This window comes from Callithrix jacchus, chromosome 8, assembly GCF_049354715.1.
Source record: "Callithrix jacchus isolate 240 chromosome 8, calJac240_pri, whole genome shotgun sequence".
NCBI lineage: Eukaryota > Metazoa > Chordata > Mammalia > Primates > Cebidae > Callithrix > Callithrix jacchus.
The window spans coordinates 30,662,241-30,675,258 of record NC_133509.1 but is presented as its reverse complement, the minus strand read 5'-3'; the positions used below and the strand labels follow the sequence as shown (position 1 = coordinate 30,675,258).

Sequence of the window (13,018 nt, the reverse complement as noted above, 5' to 3'; positions counted from 1 at the left end):
CCTCAGCCTCCTAAGTAACTGAGACTACAGGGGTATACTACTATGCCTGGACTAATTAAAAAATTTTTGTGGCTAGGTGCTGTGGCTCACACCTGTAATCCCAGTACTTTGGGAGGCTGAGGCTGGTGTATCATTTGGGGAGCTCCAAACCATCCTAGGCAACATGTGAAACCCACCTTTACTAAAAATACAAAAATTAGCTGGGCATGGTGGCAGGCACCTGTAATTCCAGCTACTTGAGAGGCTGAGGCAGGAGAATCACTTGAACCCAGGAGGCAGAGGTTGCAGTGAGCCAAGATCACACCATTGCATTCTGCCCTGGGCAACAAGAGCAAAACTCTGTGTCAAAAAAAAATTTTTTATTCCTGAGTAGAGACAAGGTCTTGCTATGTTGCCTAGGCTGGTCTTCAACTCTCCTTGGTTCGACTGATCCTCCTACCTCAGCCTCCCAAATAGCTAAGACTACAGAGGCATGCCACAATGCCCAGCTAATTAAAAAAAAGAATTAAATCCATGTTTCCATGATAATTTTTTTTTTTTTGGTAGAGAAGGAATCTCCTTATGTCTCCTTATGTTGCTCAGTCTGGTCTTGAACTCCTGGACTCAAGTGATCCTCCCACCTCAGCCTCTCAAAGTGCTGGGATTATAGATATTAGCCACTGTGCCTGGTCCCTATAAACTTCTTTAAAGAAAAATATTTAAAGAAACCCTTATATTTTCTTATTCAAATTACATGATTGTCCAATACTCTGAAATGAGTGAAATATTCTATTAGACATAGTAGTGGAAAAAGAAACTTGTGGTTTTAATCAGTAGAAATAAAAAACGATTTGGCAACATCTTTATGTTTGCACAGGACAAGATGACCTGCATCATCGCTTGCCTTTAATGTACATTTTGTCCTGCTTTTGTTCTAAGGGTCTGGACATGACAGACAATAGAGACACCTGCTGTTTTTCAAAGAATGTCAAGAGGCTATGGTACTTCCTGAACAAGAAGAAACAGATTCTACAGGAACAGTTCCAAGACTGAATATAGGATTAATCATTTACCTTTCTATATTCTTAATCAGCTTTAATGACAATGCCACTTGAGTGAAGAAAAGGATTTAAAGTAAAACGAAGTTCATAATTCATTGCATTCTTTCCATCCATGGCAAACTCCTGGGGGTCACTGTGATTCTTAAGTAGAAAGGACATAAGATGTGGGGGGTGTATGAGAGATCTGAGTTTTGGTTTTGTCACTAGTTTTATAACCTTAGGAAAGCTGTTTAGCCGTTTTAATGGGTTTATTCTACTGTACATTGGTGGGCAAAGATGGGAGAGGCGCTTAATCTTAAGGTTTTCCTTCACCAAAGCGGCTGACACAATCAACACTAAATAGAAACATATTTTGCACAGCGTCCTTGCTCCTCCCTCCTCGCTTTTCTTTGAAAGTCTTTATGGACCTCCCGTATACTCTTGCTAAGCATTTCTTACTAGTCTGCATCGGGGCTACTCATTGAATCTTTAGCTAGCGGTGTTTCACAAAGGGAATGAAATCTTGTTCTTGGGTTGTGAAGTCGTAAGGACACGACGGTCTCCAGGCTGACATTCGTTTATAGAAGTGCCCATTTCCTTTCCTCGTCACACCTAAGGCCCTTCCCGGGTCCCACAAAGATGATTCGCTTCATGTTAGGCGGTTCTGGGGACTGCGCCAATTTGCAGGATCCTGGCAGCGCTGGTGCTGAGGAAGAGGATGGATCCTTAAGGCTTGCAGGGCCTCACCATTTGGGCCCTTCATCGCGACTGCCTCAGTATGTAATTTCGTATCGTGACAAAGCATTTCCGATTTTATTCCGAAAAGCCCAACCCTGGGGTCACAACCATGCCTCTATAACCAATTTAACTGTCGAGCTAGAACACCTCTGTGCGCCAACTACTTGTCTAGGAAGCCCTACTTCTCCCCTCGGGACAGGCGGGGAGTTGAGGCTATGGCTGGAACTACGAGGCCCAGAATTCCTATGCGCATGCGCACTGCCATTATGCTGCTCCTTTCCCGGTAACTCGCCCTCTCAGGCAAACCTGAAGATAGCGGCAATACTCCGGTGGGGGGCGGAGACGGTTTCTACCCGATTCTCCGCCCCCTTTTTGATAGGCAATGGGGCTAGCCAACCGACGCTGCGAGTTCGGAAAGCACTCTCCAATCAGCACCTGTAGCGGAGAGGTGGGCGTGCGCGCTGGCAGGGCAGGTGGGCTAGGCTGTGTCGGGTTACGAGGGGGGAGAATAACGTCGGGTCGGGTCAGCGGGCGCTGCAGTAGTCGCCGCAGCGGCGATGGGAGCGGTGGGGACCAGGCGGCGGCGGCGGCGGCAGGAGGGGGAACAGGTGCTGGCACAAGAGCAGAGGCTGGGGGGAGCCGGCAGTAGCAGCCGCCGCCGCCAGTAAACGCGGACCGTACCCTAAGGGACTACCCAGCCGGCTGGCCCTGGAAGCCGCGCTCGGGTCCCGCCGCAGTCGGCGGCGGGGGATGGGCAGGCAGTGGCGGTCCCGTCCGCCGAGGGTTAATCCCCTCCGGTCCCGGTCCTAAGCTGGACCAGAGTCCTCCGCCAGAACCCCCGCGTCCGCCACGGCCCAGGTAGGACACACCCCCCGACCCCCCAGGGCGCCGCCCTCCCCTAGTACAGACCCCCTCCTCTGGCCGCACCCCTCGCCGAATGACCGAGCCTGCTGAGGAGGGGAAGGGTACCGGCGACTCTCAGGTCGCTGCAAGTTCCGGGCTTCTGCCAGACCCCGTCACTCTTCACCCCGGAGATCGTTCTGGTTCTGTCCCATTTCCCCGGAGGCTGTTGCCCAGCTTTGCCCGAGGCTTTGGGTGTCTTCACTGAACTTGGAGGGTCATGGAGCTTCGTTCTGCGTCTGTCTCTGTGGGTGACCCACATATCACTTGTATTCATGCCACTTCTGGTACGAGCACCGAACACGGATTCCTAGGAAATCTGAGCGCTTGTTTCCCACCCCGCCTCCCCAACTATAATGGAAAGGAACATGGAACTGTAGAATCTGTTTGCTGTGTTGTAACGACAGTGAAGGCCGCGACTTTCTTGTACTTTAGGGTGCTGAAGTAATGACCTGAGGGATTTACTTGTCATTTGCTTTGACAGAGATGATGTTGACACCCTGGGATGCTGTGGGAGGGACAAAAGACCCGCGTATATGTTCTGTCAAGTCAGAGAAGTAAATAATCCATTGGAATGCCAGGATACTTTATCCTACAGTGAAGTTAATTTTGTTTCCGTCGGGGCTACGGTAGAGGTAAAAATGACATTGAGTTGTACTTTGCTTTGAATTAAAGTTGATGGGTAGCAGCAATTCTGGTATTAACTCTTCTCTCCCATCGCTTTAGAAATTGTTCTTTGTTTGAACATTAGAGAGGACAGTTTTATTATACGCTTTTAACAATGTGAAGATGTTTTGTTATTCAGTAGAAACTGAGTTTGTGGGGGGGGAGGGTCATGAATGGGCACATGTAGACACACATACACACACACAGAGGGAGGATCCACTCAGTGTGTTTTGTTACAATGTTTGGTTCTGAGCCATTGATAACAGTTGCATTGGTATCTAAATTCTGATTTGCCACAATATACCACAAAGATATGTTGACTGTATTTTTGGCTAAATGGAATAGAATAACGTTCATTTGGGGGTAGAAGGGGGAAGTGATTTTAACTTATCGAGGGAATTGAATGCTAATTATTGCTGCTTTTTTCCTTTTTTTTTTTTAAATAAAGAAGCAGTAACGATGACAAATACAGCTTAATAGGACTAATGGAGGCATTTATCTGAAGTCAAAAACTGTTTCAAATAATATGTGTGTGGTATATTGTGATCTATGCAAATTGAAGACATATTGAAGGAAATCTTTGATTTAGAAGCTTATGTTTTCCTATATGGTAAGATTTTATCATGACACCGAAAGGGACATTTGAAACATGATTATAAAGGAAAATTTCTCTAACATTTTTCTTTTATTATAGAATGTTAGGAAATGTTTTTTCCCTCTTCCAGTTTTAGATATACAAGAAATTAAAGTCCATAACTTCATTAATTTAATATATAATATCAAGTTGATGCAAATTTGCACATTGGTAGGGGGCTGACTGAGAATAATGTATCTTGCTCATTATCTTGTACTATGGTTAATACATAATATAGTAAATTATTGCATTATATATGACTTCAGCTTTTTTGTGTCTTCTTTTGACTTTACTGATTATTTTAATACTTCAGGAAATCTTCATGAGGTTAGACCTCATTTGCTTTAGCAAATTGAACTCAATTATGTGTGGCTTCAAATATCTTTAAATGTAATACTAGAAGGGAAGTTTGTATAATTTAGACAATTTTGAGGGCCTTTTACATCTAAAAAGTGCACTAAAAAGATGGCAGCGATAAGTTACTGGTTTTTTAAAGTAAATAAATATTACAAATCGGAGTTAGCTGTGATCATGGAATTTAAATTTCACTTTGGTGGCGGGGGCAGCCAGTTTTTTATATGCTTTATAACTTTAAAAAGTAACATACATACAGATGACTGCTTGATTACAACTCATAAGAGACTCTGAGCCAGAACCACCTACCTAAGAAATTTTCAGGTTCTAATTCTCAGAAACTGTGTGAGATAAAAAATGTTTGTTGCTTAAAAAAAAAAAAAAAAAAGCTTATGCCTGTAATCTCAGCACTTTGGGAGGCCAAGGCAGGAGGATCACTTGAGCCCAGGAGTTTGAGACCAGTCTAGGCAACATAGGGAGGTTCTGTCTCTACAAACAAACAAACCAAAATTTGGCTGGGCATGGTGGCTCACACTATGGTTCTAGCTACTAGGGAGGCTGAGGTTGAAGCTGCTATGAGCTGTAATCACTCCACTGCACTACAGCCTGGGTGATAGAGCAAGACCCCATCTTAGAAAAAAAGTATATATATATGTATTTTTTTAATAAATATATATAAAATACATATATTTATATATATATAAATCTCTGATAAAGAAAAGTGTTTATGATCATTATTGAACTAGTGGAGACTGTGTTGATCAGCAAAATAATTCTCAAAGAATTATGGAAAATATAGCTTACTTCTTTCCCCACTTAAAAAAGCTCCTATAGGAAATATATAGCAAACAGTCTTTTCAATTTGAGGTTATGCTACTCAAAATTACTGTAGTCATGTATTCATTTTTTTTGCTCTTATTGAGACTTTTGAGAGACACCGAAAATATAGCTGGAGCTATTTCTGTTTATTTGATTAGTAATATTGCAACATACCTTCAACATTTATGGATTTTTAAAATTAAATACATTTTATTCAGTTTTATTTCCTAGTCTTTTTTTTTTTCTGTCATCAAGCACATTGTAAACAATGTGTGGTAGTGGAATTTTTTTCCCCCAGGCTTCAGTGGATAGAACCTTTTATGCTGAAAATACTGAATGCTTTCAAGTTAAATATTGTAATTCTATATTTGGTAAAAGAGCCTTTAAGTTCTTATGAAAAAATTCAGTGTTTGGAACTAAATTTGGAGCCTAAGGACAACACATTACTACTCAAAACAGTTTCTGCCTCTTTAAAATCTGGCGATCCTTGATTATAGGTTTACAATACAGATTGAAATTATATTATTACATAATATGAATGTCAGTTTTGCTAGAAAATTTCATCTTTTTAGCAGGTGATTTTTAAGTAGACTTCTTAGTATAATTTCATTAATGTCATATGACTATTGATACTTAAGTGAACAAATAGTACTTATAAACTTTTGTTAACATTTTGGATTTTTAAAAAATTTTGTATATATAATCCTTGGTGATTTAGAATGTTTATAGCTGTTTTTTATTATATTATAGGAATTTGCTTTCACTTCAGTTAGAGTAAAGCTTCCCAATGTAAAAAACTAAATGTCCTTTGAAAAGAATCTGGGATGTAATAGTGTCTCCTAAAGAGTGGAAGTTAGGGCTGGGTGCGGTGGCTCATGCCTGTAATCACAGCACTTTGGGAAGCCGAGGCAGGATCACAAGGTCAGGAGTTGGAGACTAGCCCGGCCAATATGGTGAAACCCCTTCTCTACTAAAAACACAATTGGCCAGCTGTGGTGGCGCACGCCTGTAGTCCCAGGTCCTCTGGAGGCTGAGGCAGGCAAATTGCTTGAACCTAGGAGACGGAGGTTGCAGTGAGCCAACCTCACTGCCCTCCAGCCTGGGTGACAGAGCAAAACTGTGTCTCAAAAACAAAAACAAAAAAACAGTTTTTGATGACCAATAAAGCAAAGATGTGGGGGGCAGAAATAGGAAACAAATGAATAACCAAAGAAAAAAATATGAGCCTTGCCTTTCATGAAATTTGATTTAAGAAAATCATCTGGAAGCTAAATTATATGGTAGATAATAAACTAGATTGGGACTTCATTTCTGCTGGACTTCCCTAGCATTTAAAATATTCAACATATCCAGGACAAAAGTCAGTTCTCTTTTTAACTTCCTTAATTCTATAAATAAAGGCATTATCATTCAGTCATACAGGATCAAAACACACACAGACACTCTCTCTGTCTTTTGTTTTTTATTTTTTATTTTTGCTCCCTATTTCCCATGGTTCTACTCACACAAAACCTCTGCTTTCTTTCTTTTTTTTTTTTTAGACAGGGTCTTGCTGTGTTGCCCATGCTGGAGTGCCATGATCATAGTCACTGCAGCCTTGACCTCCTGGGCTCAGACAATCCTCCCACCTTAGCCTCTTGGGTAGCTGTGACTATAGACATGTGCCACTACACCTGGCTAATTTTTAAAATGTTTGTATAGGAGAGGGTCCCACTGTGTTGCCCAGGCTAGTCTTGAACTCGTGAGTTCAAGCGATCCTCCCACCTCAGCCTCCCAAAGTGCTGGAATTACAGGCATGAGCCACAATGCCTAGCTCTCTGCCTTTTATTTCCACTGCTACCACCTTAGCTTAGTCTCTCTGAAACTTTGAACTACTATAATCATCCCCATCTGAGAGGCATATATTCCAAGACCCCCCCACTGGATGCCTAAAACCTATGATAGTACTTACCGCTGTAGATAACTATGTTTTTTCTATACACACACAGCTATGATAAAGTTTGTAAATTAAGCATAGGAAGGGAGTAACAACAATAGCTAATAATAAAATAGAATAGTTATAATATGCCAGTATCACTACTCTTGTGTTTTAGGGCCATTATTAAGTAAAATAAGAGTTAGTTACTTGAACACAAGCACTGTCATACTGAGACAGTGATCTAACAACCCAGATGGCTACTAAGTGACAAACAGTAGGGCAGCATAGACAGTGCAGATACATGCTGGACAAAGGGATGGTTCACAACCTAGGTGCAACAGAGCTGAACAAGTTGAGATTTCATCACCATACTCAAAACAATATACAATTTAAAACTTATGAATTGTTTATTTCTGGAATTCTCCATTAAAAATTTTTGGACTGTGGTTGACCATGGGTAACTGAAACTGCAGAAAGTGAAACCGTGGATAAGGGGGATTACTGTATTACAGTAGCTTCATTCATTCATTAAACACTTGTCAAGCATGTACCATGTTACTGTGCATGGGTTAGAGATTTAACAGTGAACAAGACAAATACTCACTTTTGGAGCTTACAAATAGTGGAAGCAGGCATTTGCAGAAGAAGGAATTATAAGTGTTCCAAGTATTATGAAGGGAAGATGCAGACATGAGCATTTAACAGACCTAACAGTCAAGATGTAGGTTCTGGGAAGAAGTTTCTGTTTCATCAATCACAGTTCATTCTACATAATTCACCAGATTCAGAGGCTAGTAGATATATTATCCCTGTAATTAGTTAAATAATTAAATAAATAATGGAAAAAAATAAATGTTATTAAATTTAAAAGGCTATTTGAAATTAAATATCCACACAACCCCTGAAACAGCTTTAGACAAGTTCTTTCAGAACACAAGAACACTTGGAAGAGTTTTGTCCTAAAGAGCCCCCTTCCCTCCAGTATGGGTTTCTACTTTGGGTTGTACCAAGCCTCAATTGCTTGAATACTGACAGAGTTCTTATGTTATGTTTTACACTCTTTGTTTGAACCATGAGAAGTTAGGACTGTACTACCAGAAGCCAGAGTACAAGCCATGGTTGTAAGAAGGAGGTGTTCCAAGTAGATCGTTAGAGTGTCTCTGTAGCTAGCGTCCAGTAGCTTATAGGTGATTCATTCAATGTACAGATGATTAGGGTATAATATGTTAGGATATAATTCATTAAATATACAAGTAATTAGAATTTCTTTATAAGTTTTAAAAAATACATTTATAAATCAGGAAAAAATACACATATGATATGCTGGCACTCAGTTTTGGGTTTAGAAAATAAGATTAGTATAACCATTACCTGTTAAAATAACATATTCTCACTAAACAAATAAATATAATTAACCCCTAATAGTTTTTAAAAAGGAATATAAACTGGTTTTTTGTTTTGTTTTGTCTTATTTTTGAGATGGAGTCTTACTCAGCTGCCTAGGCCTGCAGTGCAGTGGCGCGATCTCAGCTCACTGCAACCACTGACTCCTGGGTTCAAGCGATTCTCCCGTCTCAGCCTCCTGAGTATCTGGAATTACAGGCACCCACCATCATGCCTGGCTAAATTTTTGTGTTTTTATAGAGATGGGGTTTCATCATATTAGCCAGACTGGTCTCGAACTCCTGTCCTCAAGTGATTCACCCACCTCGGCCTCCTAAAGTGCAGGGATGACAGGCATGAGCAACTGTGCCTGGCCAGTTTTAATATTTTTAAAAAAGGAAGTTAAGGTCGGGTGTGGTGACTGACACCTATAATTCCAGCACTTTGGAAGGCTGAGGTGGGCAGATAATGAGGTCAGGAGTTCGAGACCAGCCTGGTGAATATAGTGAATCCCTGTCTCTACTAAAAAATTCAAAACTTAGCCAGGCATGGTGGTGCATGCCTGTAATCCCAGCTACTGGGGAGGCTGAGGCAGGAGAATTGCCGGAACCCAAGGGCAGAGGTTGCAGTGAGCTGAGATCGTGCCACTGTACTCCAGCCTGGGCAACAGAGGTAGATAGACTCTATCTCAAAAAAAAAAAAAAAAAAAAAAAAAAAAAAAGGAAGTTAATATACTTAAAATGTTATTGCAGTGAAGATACTTTCTGAAAAGGTTCTGTTTTGATTTTTCTTTCTCTTAGTGGGAAGATAATAGATATAATGCTTGGCCGATTTGGTTACAGTAGATTTTACCCCAGGAATGATTTTGTTTACCCAAGGAATGTTTAGTGTTTTCCTTAACAATCTGACCATGTAAGTTACACTGTCCTTCCTATAAGGGAAGAATTTGTTCATGTGTTGTTAGTATGGTAGCCAGGGAGAAGAAAACTAGGTTGTTTACGCTTTTATTCTGTTGTCAGTAATTGTAACCATACTGACCTGTAAAGCTTCTCTTAACTTTTGATAGGTATTTTACTTAGATTTATTGAACTCAGAGAGATTTTACTTTGCCAGAAGTATAATTTACCTCCTCTGAAAGTTTATAAGGAACAATTGAAGTGTGAGTGCTGAATAAACTTTCTTTCTCTTCTTTTGCCATCAGCAAATTGGGTTATTTACAAATCTTCATTTCTTTTTACTACTCTTCAGAGGAGCTCTTGCTAAGATCTATGGGATAAAAACAAAACCAAAATCCCATTGGGTTCATCGGATCCTTGCTCCTTATTTCTGTTGCTTGTTAGTATATTAAATGCCTTGAAAAATTTATCTGGTGTTTACTCTTTGTAAACATGTAGAAACAAATACACATGATCTTGTTTTGTTTTTAATATGTAACAATTTAGACACTTTTTTTTTTGAGATGGAGTTTTGCTCTTGTCACTCAGGCCAGAGTGCAATGGCGCAGTCTTGGCTCACTACAACCTCCACCTCCTGGGTTAAAGCAATTCTCCTGCCTCAGCCTCTTAAGTAGCTTGAACTATAGGTGTGTGTGCTACCATGCCCAGCTAATTTTTTGCATTTTTAGTAGAGATGGAGTTTCATCATGTTGGCAGGGATGGTCTTGAACTCCTGACCTCAGGTGATCCACCCACCTTTGCCTCCCAAAGTTCTGGGGTTACAGGTGTGAGCCACTGGGCCTGGCCAAAGAGTAGAATCTTATATAAACTATATGACACTTGTAGAACTGTGCTATTTGGTGAGTTATCTAGTTTCCCTTCCAAATGTAGGAGAAGTTTGTTACTTTCGCCTGAGTGATAGTAATAGTTTTATAAATGGATGCTTTTTTTCCTCTTATATTATATCATCCTCCTGCTCCTGAAGGGGTGCATTCAGGCCCACCCCGCGCCACCATGCCGACTCGAATGAAGTCCATCCTTTTCCTAGTAGTTTGAACTCAGTTTACCTTTCAAGCCTGTGTATTCTTTCTCCTTACAAGGTTTTTGCAGTTTGAACTCAGTTTACCTTTCAGGCCTATGTATTCTTTGTCCTTATAAGCATCCTTTTCACATAGACCAAGCTTGTCCAACCTGCAACCATGGGCCGCATGCGGCCCAGGACAGTTTTGAATGTGGCCCAAAACAAATTCGTAATCTTTTAAAAGACATTATGAGATTTTGTGTGGGGTGTGTGTGTGTGTGTGTGTTTACTCATCAGCTCTGCCTCCCAAGGTGCTGGAATTACAGGTGGAGCCACCACACCTGGCTGAGTAGATGACCTTGACCTCAAGAAATTTAGGAAGACGTAAATTGTGTGTATACTTCTAAGGTTGTTTCTTTACTCCAAACCTATATTTCTGCTTCATGCTCAACTTGACTTTTTTTTTTTAATTGCATAGGTAGGATACTCTTCTGCTGTCTCACCCTGCTAGATTATTGTTGCCTAATCTGTGTCTAGCTTTCTCTGTTTCTGGTTTATATAACTATTATCTGTTACTGTTCTTTTTATAAGATGCATTAATCATGGAGTATATAAAACATATATGTGTAGTTTAAGGAATAATTATAAAGCCTGTGTTCAAGAAATAAAACATTGCCAGCATCTCAGAATCTTGTTTCTGATCTCACCTGCCTTTTTGTTTTGTTTTGTTTTGTTTGAGATGGGATCTCCCTGTGTTGGTTAGGCTGATCTCAAACATCTGGGCTCAAGTGATCCTCAGCCTCCCTAATACTAGCTGTGATTACTACAGGTATAAGCTGCCTGGCTTTCACCTGCCTTCTTTACCTCAGAGATATCCATTCTTATAAGACTTGTGATTATAATGTTTTTCTTTTCCTTATATACTTGCTATCTATATTTGCATCTCCATTTAACATATTTTAGTTTTGCATATTTTTGGACTTTATGTAAAAGGGCTCATATTGTATATGTTATTTTGTCTTTCTTAATTTTTTTCAGTGTTGTTTGAGGGATTCATTCATGTAGTTCAGTGTAGCAATATTTTCTTTTTAGTGTAGTTTTTGTGGTAAGTGGAATAATGGCCCCACAAAATGTTCATGTCCTAATCCCCAACACATGAATATGTTAACTTAAGTGGCAGAAGATACTTTGCAGATAAGATTAAATTAAGGCTCTTGAGAGAGGAAGATTGTTCTTGATTATCTGGGTGGGTCCAATGAAATCCCAAGGGGGTGCTTATAAGAGGGAGGCATATACTTCGTCAGAGAGAGATGTGACAGTGGAAGCAAGGGTCAGAGAGAGATCTGAAGATGCTATACTACTGACTTTGAAGGTGGGAGATGAGACCATAAACCAAATAATTCAGGCAAGCTAGGCCTGGTGGTGCACTTAATTCCCAGCTATTTGGAAGGTGAGGCAGGAGGATCACTTGGGTGCAGGACTTAGAGACTGTAGTGTATAGCAGTTGAGCCTGTGATAAGCTAGCTACTGCACTCCAGCCTGGAGAACATAGTGAGACTCTGACTCTAAAAAAACAAAAAAGATAATTCAAGTGGCTTCTAGAAGCTAGAAAAGGCAAGAAAATAAATTATTAGAACTTTAGCCCAGTAGAAGCTCAGACTTGTGACCTCTTGAACTCTTAGATTATACATTTGTGTTATTTTTGCTACTAAATTTGTCATATTTGTTTGGCAGCAGTAGGAAGCTGCTGTATGAATATATTTACTGGATGAATATACTGTAATTTATCCATTCTTCTCTTGCTGGACATTTGGGTTGTTTGCAGTTTTTAGCATCTGTGGACAATGTGACTGTGAACATTCTTGCACCTGTTTGCTGGTGTGCATGGGGAAAAATTATTTCTAGGATATGTACCTAGTTAAGGAGTTGCTGAGTCACAGAGTATGCATATCTTCAGCTTTCTTTTATAATACAATACAATACTGTTTTCAAAGTACATTCCCTTAGCATGCACACTGGATGATTAGCAAACAACAACAACAAAGTATATTCCTACTAGAGTTGTACAGAAGTCCTCACTTTTTAATTTAAGAATTTTCTTCTTTGATATTAACTGTCACAATGCTGCCTTCATATGGGTGAGTACTCCAAATTTGCTGCAAGTTAAACACATTTGAGAACTAATTTATACTTTTTTTTTTGAGACAGGGTCTTGTTCTATCACTCAGGCTGGAATGCAGTGGTACAATCATGGCTCACTGCAGCTTTGAACTCCTAGGCTCCAGTGATCCTCTTGCTTCAACCTTCTGAATAGCTAGGATTATAGACACATGCCACCACACCTGAGTTAATTTTTAAAATTTTGTAGAGATGGCATCTTGCTATGTTGCCTGGGCTGGTCTTGAACTCGTGGTCTCAGGCAGTCTTCCCATCTCAGCGTCCCAAAGTGCTGGGATTGCAGGTCTGAGCCACCTCACCTGGCCTAATCTGTACTTTTGCCAGTCTAGAAATAGTAGGTGGCATTGATTTATTTTTATTCCCTTTTTGATCAGCTAATTCTATTAACTTTATTTTAAAAGCTTTTTGAAGAGTTTTTCGTGTATCTATCTCCTTCAGTTCTGCTCTGATCTT

The 13,018-nt window shown here is 40.2% G+C and overlaps 1 protein-coding gene across 5 annotated transcripts in view; it reads left to right on the top strand.

Moving 5' to 3' along the window:
* Positions 1 to 2,293: 2,293 nt before the first annotated feature.
* The window catches only part of TTBK2 (tau tubulin kinase 2), a 169,032-nt gene continuing 158,307 nt past the window's right edge, over positions 2,294 to 13,018 (top strand). For 3 of the 5 annotated variants that reach the window (XM_054240542.2, XM_078334051.1, XM_017976786.4), the window contains exon 1: positions 2,294 to 2,615. Coding sequence is in view for 2 of the 5 variants with exons in the window: in XM_035262002.3 (XP_035117893.3) it covers positions 3,194 to 3,292 (99 nt within the window). In the remaining 3 variants the exon portion in view is untranslated. Of the gene's footprint in view, positions 2,616 to 3,042; positions 3,293 to 13,018 lie in introns of those variants that run through there. The other 2 variants (XM_035262002.3, XM_017976787.4) reach the window with 1 other exon arrangement.